The sequence below is a fragment of the Oncorhynchus mykiss genome, chromosome 7 (assembly GCF_013265735.2).
Source record: "Oncorhynchus mykiss isolate Arlee chromosome 7, USDA_OmykA_1.1, whole genome shotgun sequence".
NCBI lineage: Eukaryota > Metazoa > Chordata > Actinopteri > Salmoniformes > Salmonidae > Oncorhynchus > Oncorhynchus mykiss.
This window is the reverse complement of record NC_048571.1, coordinates 79,261,354-79,278,851: the sequence shown is the minus strand read 5'-3', so window position 1 is coordinate 79,278,851 and position 17,498 is coordinate 79,261,354. Positions and strand designations below refer to the sequence as shown.

General features: G+C 43.5%; 1 protein-coding gene and 1 long non-coding RNA gene across 2 annotated transcripts; both read left to right on the top strand.

Moving 5' to 3' along the window:
- Window positions 1-1,642: 1,642 nt before the first annotated feature.
- Window positions 1,643-3,601, top strand: LOC110528554. Its single transcript, XR_002474272.2, has 3 exons — window positions 1,643-2,309; window positions 3,294-3,378; window positions 3,470-3,601. It is a non-coding gene; the product is annotated as an uncharacterized LOC110528554 (long non-coding RNA).
- A 130-nt stretch (window positions 3,602-3,731) lies between these two features.
- znfx1 (zinc finger, NFX1-type containing 1) lies at window positions 3,732-16,800 on the top strand. The gene is made up of 13 exons (XM_021610676.2): window positions 3,732-4,746; window positions 4,862-5,148; window positions 5,503-5,735; window positions 8,520-8,651; window positions 8,902-9,050; window positions 9,258-9,401; window positions 9,667-9,784; window positions 10,946-11,175; window positions 11,415-11,554; window positions 12,131-12,431; window positions 13,410-13,520; window positions 13,628-13,723; window positions 13,935-16,800. Exons 1-13 carry the CDS (start codon window positions 3,841-3,843, stop codon window positions 16,386-16,388), a joined length of 5,301 nt encoding a protein of 1,766 aa, XP_021466351.2. The 5' UTR covers window positions 3,732-3,840; the 3' UTR covers window positions 16,389-16,800.
- The last annotated feature ends 698 nt before the right edge of the window (window positions 16,801-17,498 follow it).

Below are 17,498 nucleotides of genomic sequence, written 5' to 3'. Positions count from 1 at the left end.
AGCCATTTTGCCACAACTTTGGGTCATTGTCCATTTGGAAGACCCATTTACGACCAAGCTTTAACTTCCTGACTGATGTCTTGAGATGTTGCTTCAATATATCCACACAATTTTCCTGCCTCATGATGCCATCTATTTTGTGAAATGCACCAGTCCCTCCTGCAGAAAAGTACCCCCACAACATGATGATGCCACCCCCGTGCTTCACGTTTGTTCTTCGGCTTGCAAGCTTCCCCCTTTTTCCTCCAAATGGTCATTATGGCCAAACAGTTCTATTGTTGTTTCATCAAACCAGAGGACATTTCTCCAAAAAGTATGATCTATGTCACCATGTGCAGTTGCAAACCGTAGTCTTTTTTTTTTATGGCAGTTTTGGAGCAGTGGCTTCTTCCTTGCTGAGCGGCCTTTCAGGTTATATCATTATAGGACTCGTTTTACTGTGGATATAGATACTTTTGTACCCGTTTCCTCCAGCATCTTCAAGGTCCTTTGCTGTTCTGGGATTTATTTGCACTTTTCGCACCAAAGTAAATTCATCTCTAGGAGACAGAACACGTCTCCTTCCTGAGCGGTATGACGGCTGCGTGGTCCCATGGTGTTTATACTTGCGTACTATTGTTTGTACAGATGAATGTGGTACCTTCAGGCATTTGGAAATTTCTCCCAAGGATGAACCAGACTTGTGTAGGTCTACATTTTTTTTTTCTGATGTCTTGGCTGATTTATTTTGATTTGCCCATGATGTCAAGCAAAGAGGCACTGAGTTTGAAGGTAGACCTTGAAATACATCCACAGGTACACCTCCAATTGACTCAGGCTAATTAACACAATTTTCTGGAATTTTCCAAGCTGTTTAAAGGTATAGTCAATTTAGTGTATGTAAACTTCTGACCCACTGGAATTGTGATAAAGTGAATTATATGTGAAATAATCTGTCTATAAATAATTTTTAGATAAATGACTTGTGTCATGCACAAAGTAGATGTCCTAACTGAATTGCCAAAACTAGTTTGTTAACAAGATACTTGTGGGGTGGTTGAAAAATTAGTTTTAATGACTGCAACCTAAGTGTATGTAAACTTCCGACTTCAACTGTACATAGGCAGTGCAGCGGTATCTTGAGTTCCAAAGTGTTTATGATTAGCCATACTGACAAAAAAATAGCACCATTGTGTTGCTCAATATACACTACCAGTCAAAAGTTTTAGAACACCTACTCATTCAGTCGCTAGCCCCTACTCCATTGCAGTGGTGGAAAAAGTACCCAATTGGTGTACTTGGGAGTAAAAGTAAAGGTATCTTAATAGAAAATGACTCTAGTAAAAGTGAGTCACCCAGTAAAATACTACTTGAGTAGAAGTATTTGGTTTTAAATATACTTAAGTATCAAAAGTAAATGTAATTTGCTAAAACATACTTAAGTAATTTCAATCCTTTTATAATGCAAACCAGATAATAGTTTGGTTTTTTTGTGTGGAAAGCCAGGGGCACACTCCAACACTTAGACATAATTAACAAACAAATCATGTGTTTAGTTTGATCTGGCAGACTGAGGCTGTAGGGATATGAACAGGGAGGTTCTCTGTGTGAATTTGGCAATTTTCCTGTCCTGCTAAGTAAGCATTCAGTACTTTTGGGTGTCAGGTAAAAAGTACATTATTTTCTTTAGGAATGTAGTGAAGTAAAAGTTGGCAATAATATAAATTGTACAGATACACAAACTACTTAAGTCAAAATACTTGAAAGTGCTTCTTAAACTTTGCACAAATGCTCAATTGCTACAACAGAGAGAGCGAGCCAGTGCAGCGTTATGTATATCTTTTAACTTACGAAGTGTTTATGATTAGCCATAGTGACAAAAAAGAGCACCTTATTATTGCTCAATATGTATTTTCGTAAACATGAAAATTATCACTCAAAAAAATTGTACCAACAAGTAGGGCGTGTAGTTTCATTTCTGACTCACTTGCACTTCGTATCATTTTGCAAAGCGTAACGGGCAGCAGATCGATCACTCAAGTATTGTCAACATATTTTTACAAACAACAGGGCGTGTAGTTTCATTTCTGACTCACTTGCACTATGTACCATCTTGGAAAGCGAAACTGACAGCGAACAGGCCTGGGCCTGTTTAAAGAGCAGCTCGCGGAATTCCCCAACACTGATCCGCAGAGACGAGGACAGTAACAGAGCGAATCGTTACTGTCAACCAGACAACAAGGACTACAGAAATACGCGTATTTAAAAGTTTTATGTCATCTGCAATTGGACCCTAAATCCCATCAAAAATATTCACACGTCCAGCAAAGGTAAGCAATTCTATTTTACTATGTAGAATTAAAATGTATCACATATGAACACCCTATTTCGACAAGTAAATACAATTCTGGATAAGATGTCACGTCAGTCACACTGCTTGGTTTATACACTTGTGGAACAGTTCAAATCGTTTTCCTTGTGTCAAAATTTGCACCGCTTGTCTTTGTGAGAGGTGACATGTTTAAATCATTGACCTATTTGTTTTAAGCGACTAGCGCACAGCTCAGACGGCCATACATACCCACACCGATACATGCCACCAGATGTCTCTTCACAGTCCCCAAATCCAGAACAGACAACGGGAAACGCACAGTACTACATAGCGCCATGGCTATTTGGAACTGTCAAGCAGTAGAATCTGATTTTTAAAAACGGATAAAACTACACGTTATGGATCAGCGCGGATTGTGAAGAGACAAACACAGACACACAGGGCATTCGCTAACACACGCACTCTACACACATTTGAATAATGTTATTTTTCTGTGTTATTGAGTTTGTATTGTATATATGTTATAGTTGTTTCATTGTATGTAATTGTTTTTGGACCCTTAGGAAGAGTAGCTGCAGATCCGGAATAAAATACAAATTATTAATTTACATCATTCCATGACTGTCCTAAAACACTGACATTATGGGATGAAATATTCACCCTTGGTTTCGAAGGATCCAGATTGATTTCGATACATTGATTGTATCAGCCATATATATATAATTTATTCACTGTATCCAAGTGACATAATTTCAGTAGAAATGAAACCAACACTATTTCCGCATAATAAAACATTTATAAAAAAATACACGTAATAATTGTCTGTGTCCAATAGATGTCGCACGGCATCCACCACAATGTACAATAGTCATGCATCAAGATTAAGTTTGCCTCTGTTTTGGAATAACTTTAAACAAATTGATTAATGCCATTGTTATAAACATTCAATATGTGTTTTGCTGGGTTTCATTTCTTGTTCTAGTGGACCAATAGTAATTCAGCCTGAATGGAAAACCCAAACAGGGGCAGGAGAGGTAGAGGAGCCAACCATGTCCATCACAGAATAGGTAAGGAGATTCATTTTGAGTTTTGTATAAGTAAGACATGATTGGCATTTCCTTCATTATATTGATATAGATTTCCCTGTTTGCCTCTCAGGTGCTGAGGCTGGTCAGAGAGAAGAGGAAGGGATAGCCAACCGAGGGGGAAGAGGTAGGGGGGCCAGGGGAGAGAGGAGAGGTGTTAATGGGGGGAACCCAAGGGAGGATAGGAGAGCGCGAGATGCCAGGGGAGGAAGAGGAAGGGAGGGTGCGAGGGGTTGGGGAGGAAGAGGAGGAGGAGAAAGAGTGGAAGGCAGAGGAGGAGGGGAGGGTGCGAGGGGTTGGGGAGAAAGAGGAGGAAGGGAGGGTGCGAGGGGTTGGGGAGGAAGAGGAAGAGGAGGAGGCAGAGGAGGAGGGAGAGGAGGAGATGGAGAGAGAGGGGGAGGGAGAGGAAGAGCTGCAGATGGTGGCGCTCCTCATGTTCGTCCAATGGGGTACAAAACGTTGGAGGAGCTCTCCGGGAAAGAACCTTCAGAAATAGCCATTACTCTTGCCTCCAGTTATGGACTGCAAGCTCTACTCGACGAACGAGAGATGCGAAAGGACCTCGTTCAGCTCCTCTGCCAAGTCCTCTGCAAGGCCTTCTTGTCCAAAACTGACCGTCAAACTATACAGCACTTGGCTGGCTTAATCAAGCATTCTGGATTCCTCCGAACCATCCTGCCCCATTATGTGATGGGAATGGGGTCAGAGTTCGACCTCACTCGCCGGGAACAGTACCCCCAGCACTTGGACAACATCATGACCCTTCTCGCTGAGGTGCTCAGGATATTCCCGGCTAGCTCGACCCAGGCCGTGTCCATGATAGTGGCCCTCTTCAGACCAGTCATCAACAGCCTGCGAGCTGTGGGGGTGGATGTCCTGGAGCAGACGGAGGAAAACCTGGAGAGGATCCAGGTCCTGGTGGAGCACCTCCAGGAGAGGGCCAGGGAGGGCACCCTAAAGTCAGACAACTACTCCTTCATCACCCCCCAGGAGGACGCCCCACTTGGGGAGGCCGACTTCAGGACCCTATCCATCTACCCCACCCCTGAGGAGTTCCACCAGGAACAGAGGCCCTTCCTCAGGCCCAACCTCATCTTGAAACGCTATGCCAGCGGACTGCTGTACCTGGACACGCACTTCCGGCTCATGCGAGAGGACTTTGTGAGACCTCTTCGAGAGGGCATCCAGCAGCTGCTTCAGAGCCAGCAGGACCTGGGCAATAAAGACGTCCCTTTGAGGAAGAGGCGCTTCGATGACATCACAGTGTACTTTGACACGCGACTGGTGGTTCCGATGTGCACCCGGTCTGGTTTGGCCTATAAGGTCCAGTTTGACTCCAAACCTCTTAAGGTCAGTCAGTTCTATTGAGTATTTGAACAGAATAAATATAACTTACCAAGACTTGCCAACATTGTGTAGTAGAGTGCATTCAATATATGTTCATGTTATTCTCTGTCCCACACAGTTTGTCCGCTGGCAGAACTCCAAGCGGCTGATATATGGGTCCCTGGTCTGCATGTCCTGTGACAACTTTGAGAGTTTCCTGTTTGCCACTGTGTCCGACCGGGACCCCAAGGAGCTAGAGAAGGGCTTTGTCCAGATCATTTTCTCAACGGAGAGCAGGCGAGCCCTAGCCGGAGTGGAGGCCCACCAGTCCTTCCTCATGGTGGAGACAACCGCCTACTTTGAGGCCTACCGCTATGTCCTCGAGGGGCTGCAGGAGCTGGAAGTAGAGGATCTGCCCTTCCAGAGGTCGGTGTACTGTCTGTTGGTGTTGAATTCAATCATTAGTCAGCCCTACGTATGTACTGGCTGTCGCACCGGTGATGTTGATGCTATGAGAGAGAGTCGGCTAAATATTTTTGTTCCACCATGTTTTTCTGATATTGAGAATCGCAGATTGTGTTCATACAGTTCCATACTTCTGATCTTAAAGTGCTTAACATGGTTTGTGGGTGACTTACCTCTTCCACCAGCTGCTAGATGATATTTAGCAGATATTTTGTGACAGAACATTTACTGCATATCAATTATTGTAATGAAGAATGAGAACTTTCTGACTAACAAAAATTGTATTTTTGATTCATGACAACATGTAAATTGCAGGTATATAGTGGAATGTAGCTCAGAGGTCCACCCTCCTGCCTACCTGCCAATGGGGGATACATATGACCTGTCTGCTATTGCGGTGCCTGAGTTTAAGAGCAGCCGCTTCCACACCCTGGATCCTGAAGCCTGGCCCCCCATGGAGCAGCTGGGATTGGACGAGTCCCAGATGAGAGCACTTCAGCTTGCCCTCACCAAGGAGCTGGCAATCATCCAGGGACCCCCAGGCACAGGTGGAATACATATAGAAAAAATTATACATATTGAATTTGATCATGTTTATATACACTACCTTTCAAAAGTTTGGGGTCACTTAGAAACGTCCTTGTTTTTGAAAGAAAAGCACATTTTTTGTCCATTAAAATAACATCAAATTGATTAGAAATACAGTGTAGAGATTGTTAATGTTGTAAATGACTATTGTAGCTGGAAATGGCAGATTTTTTATGGAATAGATTTGAAGTGAGAAGTTTACATACACTTAGGTTGGAGTCATTAAAACTCGTTTTTCAACCACTCCACAAATTTCTTGTTAACAAACTATAGTTTTGGCAAGTCGGTTAGGACAACTACTTTGTGCATGACACAAGTAATTTTTCCAGCAATTGTTTACAGACAGATTATTTCACTGTATCACAATTCCAGTGGGCCAGAAGTTTACATACACTAAGTTGACTGTGCCTTCAAACAGCTTGGAAAATTCCAGAAAATGATGTCATGGCTTTTGGAGATTCTGATAGACTAATTGACATCATTTGAGTCAATTGGAGGTGTACCTGTGGATGTATTTCAAGTCCTACCTTCAAAGTCAGTGCCTTTTTGCTTGACATCATGGGAAAATCAAACGAAATCAGCCAAGACCTCAGAAAAACAATTGTAGACCTCCACAAGTCTGGTTCGTCCTTGGGAGCAATTTCCAAATGCCTGAAGGTACCACGTTCATCTGTACAAACAATAGTACGTACGTTTAAACCCCATGGGACCACGCAGCCGTCATACCGCTCAGGAAGGAGACGTGTTCTGTCTCCTAGAGATGAACGTACTTTGGTGCGAAAAGTGCAAATCAATCCCAGAACAACAGCAAAGGGCCAAGTGAAGATGCTGGAGAAAACGGGTACAAAAGTATCTATATCCATAGTAAAACGAGTCCTAAATCGACATTACCTGAAAGGCCGCTCAACAAGGAAGAAGCCACTGCTCCCAAACCGCCATAAAAAAGCCAGACTACGGTTTGCATCTGCACATGGGGACAAAGATCGTACTTTTTGGAGAAATGTCCTCTGGTCTGATGAAACAAAAATATAACTGTTTGGCCATAAGGACCATTTTTATGTTTGGAGGAAAAAGGGGGAGGCTTGCAAGCCGAAGATCACCATCCCAACCCTGAAGCACGGGGGTAGCAGCATCATGTTATGAGGGTGCTTTGCTGCAGCGGGGACTGGTGCACTTCACAAAATAGATGGCATCATGAGGTAGGACAATTATGTGAGGCACTGAGTTTGAAGGTATGTACACCTCCAATTCAGAATCTTCTAAATCCATGACATCATTTTCTGGAATTTTCCAAGCTGTTTAAAGGCACAGTCAACTTAGCGTATGTAAACTTCTGACCCACTGGAGTTGTGATACAGTGAGTTGTAAGTAAAATAATCTGTCTGTAAACAATTGTTAGAAAAATTGCTTGTGTCACACAAAGTAGATGTCCTAACCGACTTGCCAAAACTATAGTTTGTTAACGAGAAATTTGTGGAGTGGTTGAAAAACGAGTTTAATGACTCCATCCTAAGTGTATGTAAACTTCCGACTTCAACTGTACATCGGTGTACAGAGTTCCATTATCAGCATCCACTCCTGTGTTCCAATGGCACGTTGTGTTAGTTAATCCAAGTTTATAATTTTAAGTCTAATTGATCATTAGAAAACCCTTTTGCAATTATGTTAGCACAGCTGAAAACTGTTGTACTGATTAAAGAAGCAATAGAAGTGGCCTTCTTTAGACTAGATGAGTATCTGGAGCATCAGCATTTGTGAGATCGATTACAGGCTCAAAAGGGCCAGAAACAGCCCTTTCTCCTGAAACTCGTCAGTCTATTCTTGTTCTGAGAATTGAAGGCTATTCCATGCGAGAAATTGCCAAGAAACTGAAGATCTCATACAATGCTGTGTACTCCTCCCTTCACAGAACAGGGCAAACTGGCTCTAACCAGAATAGAAAGAAGAGTGGGAGGCCCCGGTGCACAGCTGAGCAAGAGGACAAGTACATTAGAGTGTCTAGTCTGAGAAACAGACGCCTCACAAGTCCTTAACTGGCCAGCATCCCGGAGTCGCCTCTTCATTGTTGTCATTGAGACTGGTGTTTTGCGGGTACTATTTAATGAAGCTGCCAGTTAAGGACTTGTGAGGCATCTGTTTCTCAAACTAGACACTCTAATGTACTTATCCTCTTGCTCAGTTGTGCACAGGGTCTCCCACTCCTCTTTCTATTCTGGTTAGAGCCAGTTTGCGGTGTTCTGTGAAGGGAGTAGTACACAGCTTTGTACGAGATCATCAATTTTATTGCTTCTTTAATCTGAACAACAGTTTTCAGCTGTGCTAACATAATTGCAAAAGGCATTTCTAATGATCAATTAGCCTTTTAAAATGATGAACTTGGATTAGCTAACACAATGTGCCATTGGAACATAGGAGTGATGGTTGCTGATAATGAGCCTCTGTACTCCTATGTAGATATTCCATAAAATATCTGCCGTTTCCAGCTGCAATAGTCATTTACAACATGAACAATGTCTACACTGTATTTCTGATCAATTTGATGTTATTTTAATGGACAAAATGTGCTTTTCTTTCAAAAACAAGGACTTTTCTAAGTGACTGCAAACGTTTGAATGGTAGTGTACATGTACAATTTCTAGGCTGAAAGTTTGACATTAGTATGCCATACTGCTTCATGTGTTGGTGGACTTGCAGAAGTATAATACTTTTGGACGTTCGTTTTCTCTCCTTACTCATAATCTCAGGGAAGACCTACACAGGACTAAAGATCGCCCAAGCTCTTTTGACCAATCAGGAGGTGTGGAAAGGTGTCTTTGACTCCTCCCCAATGCTGGTGGTTTGTTATACCAACCACGCTCTAGACCAGTTCCTGGAAGGTAGGGCTCCTGCTCCCCGACATACTGAACTATGGATGTATGGTATATGAATGCATGATTCTCCCACACTATTTTTGCTTCTCAGTTATTTTCAACCTCAAGCCATTCTTGAAAAATGTCATAATTTGTGTTTTACCAGATATAATTCTGAAGGGCACTTTAGTCATCATATGTATCAGCAGCTTTTTCATTTGTTTAACATGTACCATAGGCATCCCCAAGTTCATTTGTTTAACATTATGCACCAAAGGCATCCACAAGTTTTTACCAGACGGTATTGTAAGAGTGGGTGGGCGAAGCAACAGTGAGGCCCTGAAGCGTTTCACTCTGGGGGAGCTGAAAAGGTCCCATGACTTCCGCCGCAGACTACCGCAACATCTTCGCCGTGCCAACAGTGAGGTGAGAGTTAGTGTGGGAAACCTGAAAGTTACGCTAAAATTTGAGAAATAGTCTTAAAATGTAAACGAGCACTCCTATTGAAGTCAATGTAGCTCAGCTTCCGTATGTGTCAGGAATGTATACAACCAGGTTGGATATCTTTTGGGGAAATAGTCATTTAGGGAAACGATACCACATACCGATGCTCAGAATATTGTTTCCTCTCAGATCTATGATGCACTGCGGACCGAAGAGACTAAGATCCAGACTCAGTCTGTGCAGCTGGAGTGCAGTCTGCGAGGCGTTCTAAGGGAACAGTTCCTTCAAAGGTTCATCTCAGAGGTGCACTGGGATAGCCTGTCCCTCCAGCCTGTGAGTCGTTGATACCACTGTCAAATATAAAGTGGTGACTACTGCTATGACTATAACTCATAGTTCCACCACCTCTGCTACTTCTAGAACTATGATGATGTCATATAGGATAACTACAATGAGGACGATAACCCCTACTGCTTATTCAAGGCTTAAGATTCATGTAAACAAAATAGACATTCCCAGAAAAGCTTTATGATGCGATCTGTGATAATCTGCTATTGGCCAGAGTGGAGACAATACTTCCTCTTGTACTTTTCCTCAGGCACTGGATGGTTTTGAGAGCTATGGTGGGAAGAAGCCGTCTATGATAATGGAGTGGCTGGGGTTAGGTTCCACTGCCTTCCAGCAGAGGACACCATATCCTCAAAATGACAATGCAGGTGAGAAGCCACTGCAGTACCACCGAACGAAGACATAGGGCTGGAACAGTTATTGTATAATCTCGTAACTGACAATTATGGACAATAACCCTGAACTTTAAAACAATTATTGTCATAATCTTCTTACTACATTATTTTCAGTAGAAGGGGGATTCACCTTTTATATTTAAGTAGATATGGTTTACCCAATAGCAGTTAATTATATATTTTTTTTACATGAAGTGGGTAAAGTTGGTAATCATTATATGAACAGAACGGCACGGTCGGGAGGAGAAGCTTAATTTCCAAAAGTTCCAAGCAACAGGGGTGTCCCCAAAGCTGTGTTGTATTCATTAGGTACAGTATATTGTAACTTGTTTTCAAAGATAGGTTATAATGCATTATAAGCAGTTTGTTTAAAAAAAATAATATAATAATAACCGTGCTTGACAATTCATTGTTACCCAAAATTGCATAATCGTCACAGTAGACGAGACACAACATGATCAGACAGACATAGCAACTGGAACAGATGCAGAGCAAATCAAAATCAAATTGTATTTGTCACATGCATACAACAGGTCTAGACTTTACCATGAAATGTTTACTTTATGAGCCCTTTCCCAACAATGCAGAGTTCAAAAAGTGTTTCTCCTTGTGGCCTTGTATTTGTCAACATTGCTTGTGAATATATTATGGCTGTAGTTCACATAGCTAGCTAGTAGTCTGCTGTATCTATTGAACTCTTTTATGTTTTCTTTAAAACTCCCTTTGATCCTGAAACTATATTGGGTGAAGCAGAGTTCAGAGTTCATCGAATCAAATGTTATTTGTCACATACACGTGTTCAGCAGATGTTATTGTGGGTGTAGCGAAATGCTTCTAGCTCCGACAGTGCAGTAATATCTAACAAGTAATATCTAACAATTTCACAACAATACACACAATACACACAAATATAAAGTAAAGGAATAGAATTAAGAATCTATAAATATTTGGGTTAGAAATGTCAGAGCGGCATGGCATTGACTAAGAAACAGTAGAATAGGATAGAATACAGTATATACATATGAGATGAGTAATACAAAATATGTAAACATTATTAAAGTGACTGTTCAGAGAACTACTAGGAATAGAAGTTAGAAACTCCTCACCCATTTTACCCTCTCTGTTTTGTAATAGATGGGGAAATGGACGAAGATGAGGAGGAGGAGGAGGACCTGATCGAGATAGCGGAGGAGGCAGACCTGATCCAGATGGAACGCTTTGTAGAAGTCTCAGACATGCATCATAGTCACGATGATGATCGAAGAAAGATGGAGGAGACAGTCAGGGATATGGCGGAAATGATGCTGGCCATGAACCTGGAGAACACTCTGATACATGCAGAGCAGAGTGAAGAAGGCTGGGAGGTGAGAACCTACAACGTGCCTTGATCCAAACTTATTGTATAACAATATAGCCAAAATACATTGCATCATACAATATGTGAATCACAAACTAATTTAGCTGCTTATTGATTTAAATTGACAATCTCCTGCTTCATATTCAGAGTATTTAGCTCAGGAGTATGGTAGAAAGACAGGTGCTGGGTTAAAGGTATAGTTAATGTTATTTGAAAAGTCTGACGTGTCTCTCTCTGTGTGCGCAGATACAGCGGGTGCAGAAGAGGAAGATGAAACATCGTATTAGGAGAGAGCTGGGCAGCAGCTCAGCCATGAGTGAAGATGAGGAAGACACCATTCTGGATGTGTGGACTCTTAGTCTGCCAGACAGATGGAGACTGTACCGGTAATAGTCTCTCTCATCCCCTAGGCAACGCCAGACTGCGAGCGGGTATATTCCCATTGTGCATAATTATGTCAACTAATTACTGAGAAAATGTATCTCAGTAGATGCATGCACTGAACCCCTCACCTCTACACGTTTCTGTCACCCTGGCAATGTAACTGTGCTTAGTTTGTGCAAAGTGCACAGTCGTCATGACCACACAAACCACACAGGTGTGCGATTGACTGTGCCACCTTAAGTGACGCATGTTTTGATCTGACTGGGGAAAAGACCAGTGCAAGGCTCAGTTGTGTGCCAAGCCAAAAAGCCATTTTGGATGATGCAATAAAGAAATTGTCACAGCTCCAGCGTGTTGGATTGACTCAGTAAATCATACAAGGAATAAAGGATTCTGCTCTACACATTATCTACGAATCTCAGATATTCAGAATTTGATTGTGACAGGGTTATGTCAGGTAAACACAACTTTTCTATAGGAACTTTGTTAGTTTTATGACCTGCGTATGTAGACTCCATTAGTGGCCTTACCGTCAAATGCTACCAATGACCTCATCTGACGCTGCTCTGTGTTCGCAGGTTATGGGTGGGGCGTTATCGGACGGAGCTGCGTATGCGAGCCCAGCAGGCAGAGCAGGACTATCAGGATGCTGCCGAGCGTCTGGCTGAGATTCGTCTCCGTGAGGACTTATGTGTCCTGAAGGAAGCCAAGGTCATCGGCATGACGACCACGGGGGCTGCTAGATGGCGCAAAGCTTTGCAGGAAGTGCGCCCCCGCCTAGTGATCGTGGAAGAGGCAGCAGAGGTACTGGAGGCCCACACCATCACCACTCTGAGCCAGGCCTGCCAGCACCTCATTCTCATTGGAGACCACCAACAGGTACTGGACACTCATTGGCCAGGCATGGTCAACTTCCCTACTGTTATGCCACTAAATCCAGTGATTGAATTGGACATGAAAATTGCTCCTAATCTTCAATTGACTTGAACATTGCTCCTAATGTAAAATTGACATAACAATTGCTCCTAATGTAAAAGTTATTTGAACATTGCTCCTAATGTAAAATTGCTCCTAATGTAAACTGGGCATTTGTTGATTGAAAGTCCATGGTCATTTTAATTTCTTATTGAAATGCAATCAACTTCAAACTCTGCTTGGGGCTAAACGGAGAGTTCACCCAGCTATAAGGTCTTACGTAACTTGACTTGTTCCTTTTAGCTCTGAGTGAAAAAGCTAAAGCACTCTGGGAATATCACGTATTTTACTCAGTTCAATATAATCCACTTTTATTCAAAGCTGGTATTCTTGAGATGTGCACTTTACTTTCGTGTAGGTGGATCACACTTTCGATGAGAAAAAAAGCTCTGGCTTTGAAGTGCTATTAATCAAAAGTTAGTGGTTGAAATCTAACACAGTCAGGCAGAAACAAACTGAGTACAATAACTCACATTATTTGAGAATGTTTTGTATCTTTCCCACACCCTCTCCCACATACATTCTTACCTTGTCCCCTAAATAAAGCAGACACACATTAACAACTGAAAAGAAGCAGGAAAACAAGATAGGATAGCAAAACTGTGAGTTTTTATTTTCAAATACTGTATACTCTTCATACTCTTTTTATTTTTACTTTATTACATTGATTTGAGAGGGCCAATGCACATTTATCAACATTTAAGTTTAGTCGAACGGCAAATGTTTATCTTTGGGCAGGTTTTTGAAAAACAGTGTTCAACAACAAATAATAGAGTTGAAGAGATGTTGTCTAAAAGTGTTGAAATGAGGTGATCCATTCCATCCTCTCTTGGGCTTCAGCGGTACTTATAGGGGTACTTATGTGGCTCATTGTGTCCCTAGCTCCGGCCCAGTGCAACAGTGTTCGAACTGGCCAAGAACTTCAATCTTGAAGTGTCCATGTTTGAGAGGCTGATCAGGATGGACTTTCCATACGTCAGACTTAACTACCAGGTATGTGTGGGGAATCTAAAGGGAAAGTGTATATGGATAAACCAATTACCCCTTGTTCTTCATTGTCCATTGACCAATCCTCTAACTCTGGGTCTATCCCCGCACAGCATCGCATGAGGCCAGACATTGCCCGTCTCCTGGTCCCGCACATCTACTCTGAGCTAGAGAACCACCCCTCAGTGATGGACTATGACAATATTAAGGTTCGTCAATGCTTTCAGAGACTTTTTACATGGTAGTTACCCTCCTAGCAGGAGTGCATTTAAAGATGACTGTATACTGAATATCAATCCATTTCAGCATGTCATCAATTCAATGAACCATCAATAAAGTACAATACATAGTCCATGTGTAGGCCTTAGAAGTTAGTTGCGGTCCAATAACCGTTGTATTCACCTCCCTGTTGTCTTGTAGGGTCTTCTCTCCAACATGTTCTTTGTGGAGCATAACTACCCGGAGGAGGAGATCAGGGATGGAAAGAGTCGCCAGAACCTCCACGAGGCCTTCTTTGTGGTAGCGTTGTGTCGCTACCTCCTGTTACAGGAATACCAGCCGTCCCAGATCACCATCCTCACCACTTACACTGGCCAACTCCACTGTCTGCGCAAACTCATGCCAGCCAAAGAGTTCAATGGGGTAAAAGTTCATGTTGTTGACAAATACCAAGGAGAGGAGAATGATATTGTCCTGCTGTCGCTGGTTCGAAGTAACAAAGAGGGGAAGGTGGGCTTCTTGAACATCCCCAACCGCGTCTGTGTGGCCCTGTCACGGGCTAAGAAGGGTCTCTACTGCGTTGGAAACATGGCCATGTTGGGAAAAGTCAAGCTTTGGAGCAACATCCTGCACACACTGCGAGAGAAAGACCAAGTGGGCCCTGCCCTGACCCTGTGCTGCCAGAACCACCCTGAGCGACACATTAAAGCATTCTGCGGCGACGACTTCAAACATGCTCCTGAGGGAGGCTGCAACCTGCCCTGCGAGTTCCGCTTGAACTGTGGTCACGTGTGCTCCAGTGCTTGCCACCCATACGACCAAGAGCACAAGAAGTACACATGTAACAAGAAGTGCCAGAAGGTCCTCTGTGAGCTGGGGCATCGATGCAAACTTCTGTGCTACAAGAAGTGCCCTACAGACTGCCTTACGCGGGTAGAGAAAATCGTACCGCGATGCCAGCACAAGCAGATGGTGCCCTGTCACCAGGCTCCAGAGCGGTTTGTGTGCCAGGAGCCCTGTCAGAAGATGCTGGTGTGTGGCCATCTATGTGCCACTGTGTGTGGGGAGTCCTGCACCACCACCTGCATGGCAACAGTCACCTTGGAGCTCAAGTGTGGACACAAGCAAGAAGGTCCCTGTCATAATAGGAGATCTACAGTACAGCCGGACTGCAGGGCACCTTGCAAACAGATTCTGAAGTGTGGCCACCCCTGTCCTGGTTCCTGCCAGAGATGCCACCAGGGCCGCTTCCACTTGGGCTGTTTCCACCGATGTGATAAGCTCCTAGTCTGCTCCCACAAGTGTCGGGAGCCCTGTACACGTGACTGCCCTTCCTGTCCAATTCTCTGTGAGAATCGCTGCATCCACAGTGCCTGTAAGAAGCCCTGCGGCCAGCCCTGTGCCCCCTGTATAGAGCCCTGTGCCTGGCAGTGTCCTCACCAGGGCTGCAGCAAGCTCTGCCATGAGCCTTGTGACCGTCCACCCTGCACCCAGCCCTGCACCAAAACCTTGCAGTGTGGGCACCCCTGCATCGGCCTGTGTGGAGACCCCTGCCCCAACAAGTGCCGTGTTTGCCACCCCGAGGATGTTATGGAGATCTTCTTTGGTACGGAGGACGATGCTGAGGCCTGCTTTATTCAGCTGGACGACTGCGGACACGTCTTTGAGTCCACGTCCATGGATAAATACATGGGGATGGATGACAACCAGCAGGCTACCGAGGAGCAGCTCGCAGTAAAGTTGAAGGAGTGCCCCAGGTGTCGCACTCCCATCCGCAGGAATCTCCGGTACGGGGCTTACGTCAACCGGAGTCTGGCGGTAATTGAGAAAGTTAAGGAGAAGATTAATGGAGCACAGTCAGATATTGCGGCACAAAAGGCGATCCTTAAGCAGCAATGGATTGACAAGGAGGACTTGCAAAGGTATCTACCAATGGAGTACATACAGATCGAGAAAAAACTAAGGGCCTCCCACCTCACAGCTAAGGAACTGTGGATCACGGAAAACAAGATGGCCTTCCTTGAGAGAGTTGGCAAGTTGCTGAAGATTAGTAGGCAGCACATGTCAAGTGCGGAAGTTTCCCACTTTGATGAGAAAGTCGAAGAGTTCCTGAGGTGGCTGATGGATTGTTACCAGAAGTTCTCGGAGCAGCAGGCTTCTGATCTGCAGAGCGAGCTACAGAGGCTGTCCTTTTTGGCCGAGCTCAACGCCCGCTGCAAGATGGCTAAGGACACAGGTCGTGGGGTCAAGGTTCAGGCTGAGGTCACAGCCATAAGGGAGGTTCTGGAGAAAATGCAGCCATTCACTCTGCAAGACGAGGACTCAGTAAAGCAGGCACTGAAAGACTTGGCTGAAAAGCTACCAAGCTCTGGCCTGGGGATCAGTGATGATGAACGAAAGATGATACTTTCAGCCATGAGTTTGCCTAAAGGCCACTGGTACTCCTGCCCCAACGGTCACGTCTATGCCATCGGAGATTGTGGAGGTGCCATGATGAGCCGTAACTGCCCAGAGTGCAATGCTACGATCGGTGGAGCAAACCATGCTCTGGTAAGTGGCAACAGAGTGGCTTCAGAGATGGATGGGGCACAACACGCTGCGTGGTCTGAAGCTAACAATATGCTGAACTTTGGTCTGGTGAACCTTGCTGATTAAAAACTGATTATTTTCTCTGTTTAATTGTGACTTCATGACCGATGTGACAATTATCATAATTTGCACTCCAGAAAGCGTTGCTATATCAATTGATATATTTAAATGCTGAAATCACTGTAAATGATTCATTGAATGTGATGAAATCAATCTGCTTTGTCAATATAATATTTATTGTTATTCTACTTTTTAAAGTGATATCACTCCAGAGTACAATACTGTATTTTCAACCCAATGTACAATTATGAATTATGCAAATGTTTAGGCAGGATTTTTGGGCCTCAACATTTAGACACCTGTGTGTATTTTTCCAGTCACACCAATAGATGGCAGCAGTGTATTGTTCATTTAACAAAGAGTTGGCTTGATATGTGCAATATGTTTTTTCTAATAAAACATATTTGAGATGATCCCATATATTTGCAAATGGATTTTCTAACACACACACACATACACAATTGTGATTCAGCTAACTGAGAAACTCAAAATAAATGAATATGACAAAGGGGCTGAAAAACAACACAAACTCTGGTATGATAAGAAAACACTGTAAATGTAACTAATATACACAAATATATTGGGGGGGGGGGGGGGGGGGGGGTAAACTGAAACTCCACCTTGTGTCTTTGACATTGCCCATTTATTTAAATTAGTATAGGCCTACTTTATGTATCGGTTAAATACATTTTCTGAGTATTTTGTGAACTATAGTGTAGTTGGCCCTAAGCTGTAAGTGATTGTCAGGTGGCAGGGCAGAGGTGTTTGACTTGGTGTGGTTAGTCCTATGGCCCTGTCCAGAGACAACCCTTAGTTCCTTCTCCCTAAATCAATAATAAGTCTAGGCGTAAGCAGTATGGCAGTAGCTTTACCTTGCCCTCGGATAGGTTGGGAGGATTTTGTCCCACATTTCTTATACTTATCTAATCCTCTCAGATCTACACAGGTGCTTGGTTTAGGTACTAAGGGTTGTTTCTGGACAGGGTTCTGTCATCTTATCACAAGCTGCAGGTGTAGGGAACATCAGGACCGTGAGTCGGATAGATGTGAGAGACACACACACACACACACACACCGTACACCTAAACATCTGAAGTTATAAAGATGACAAACACC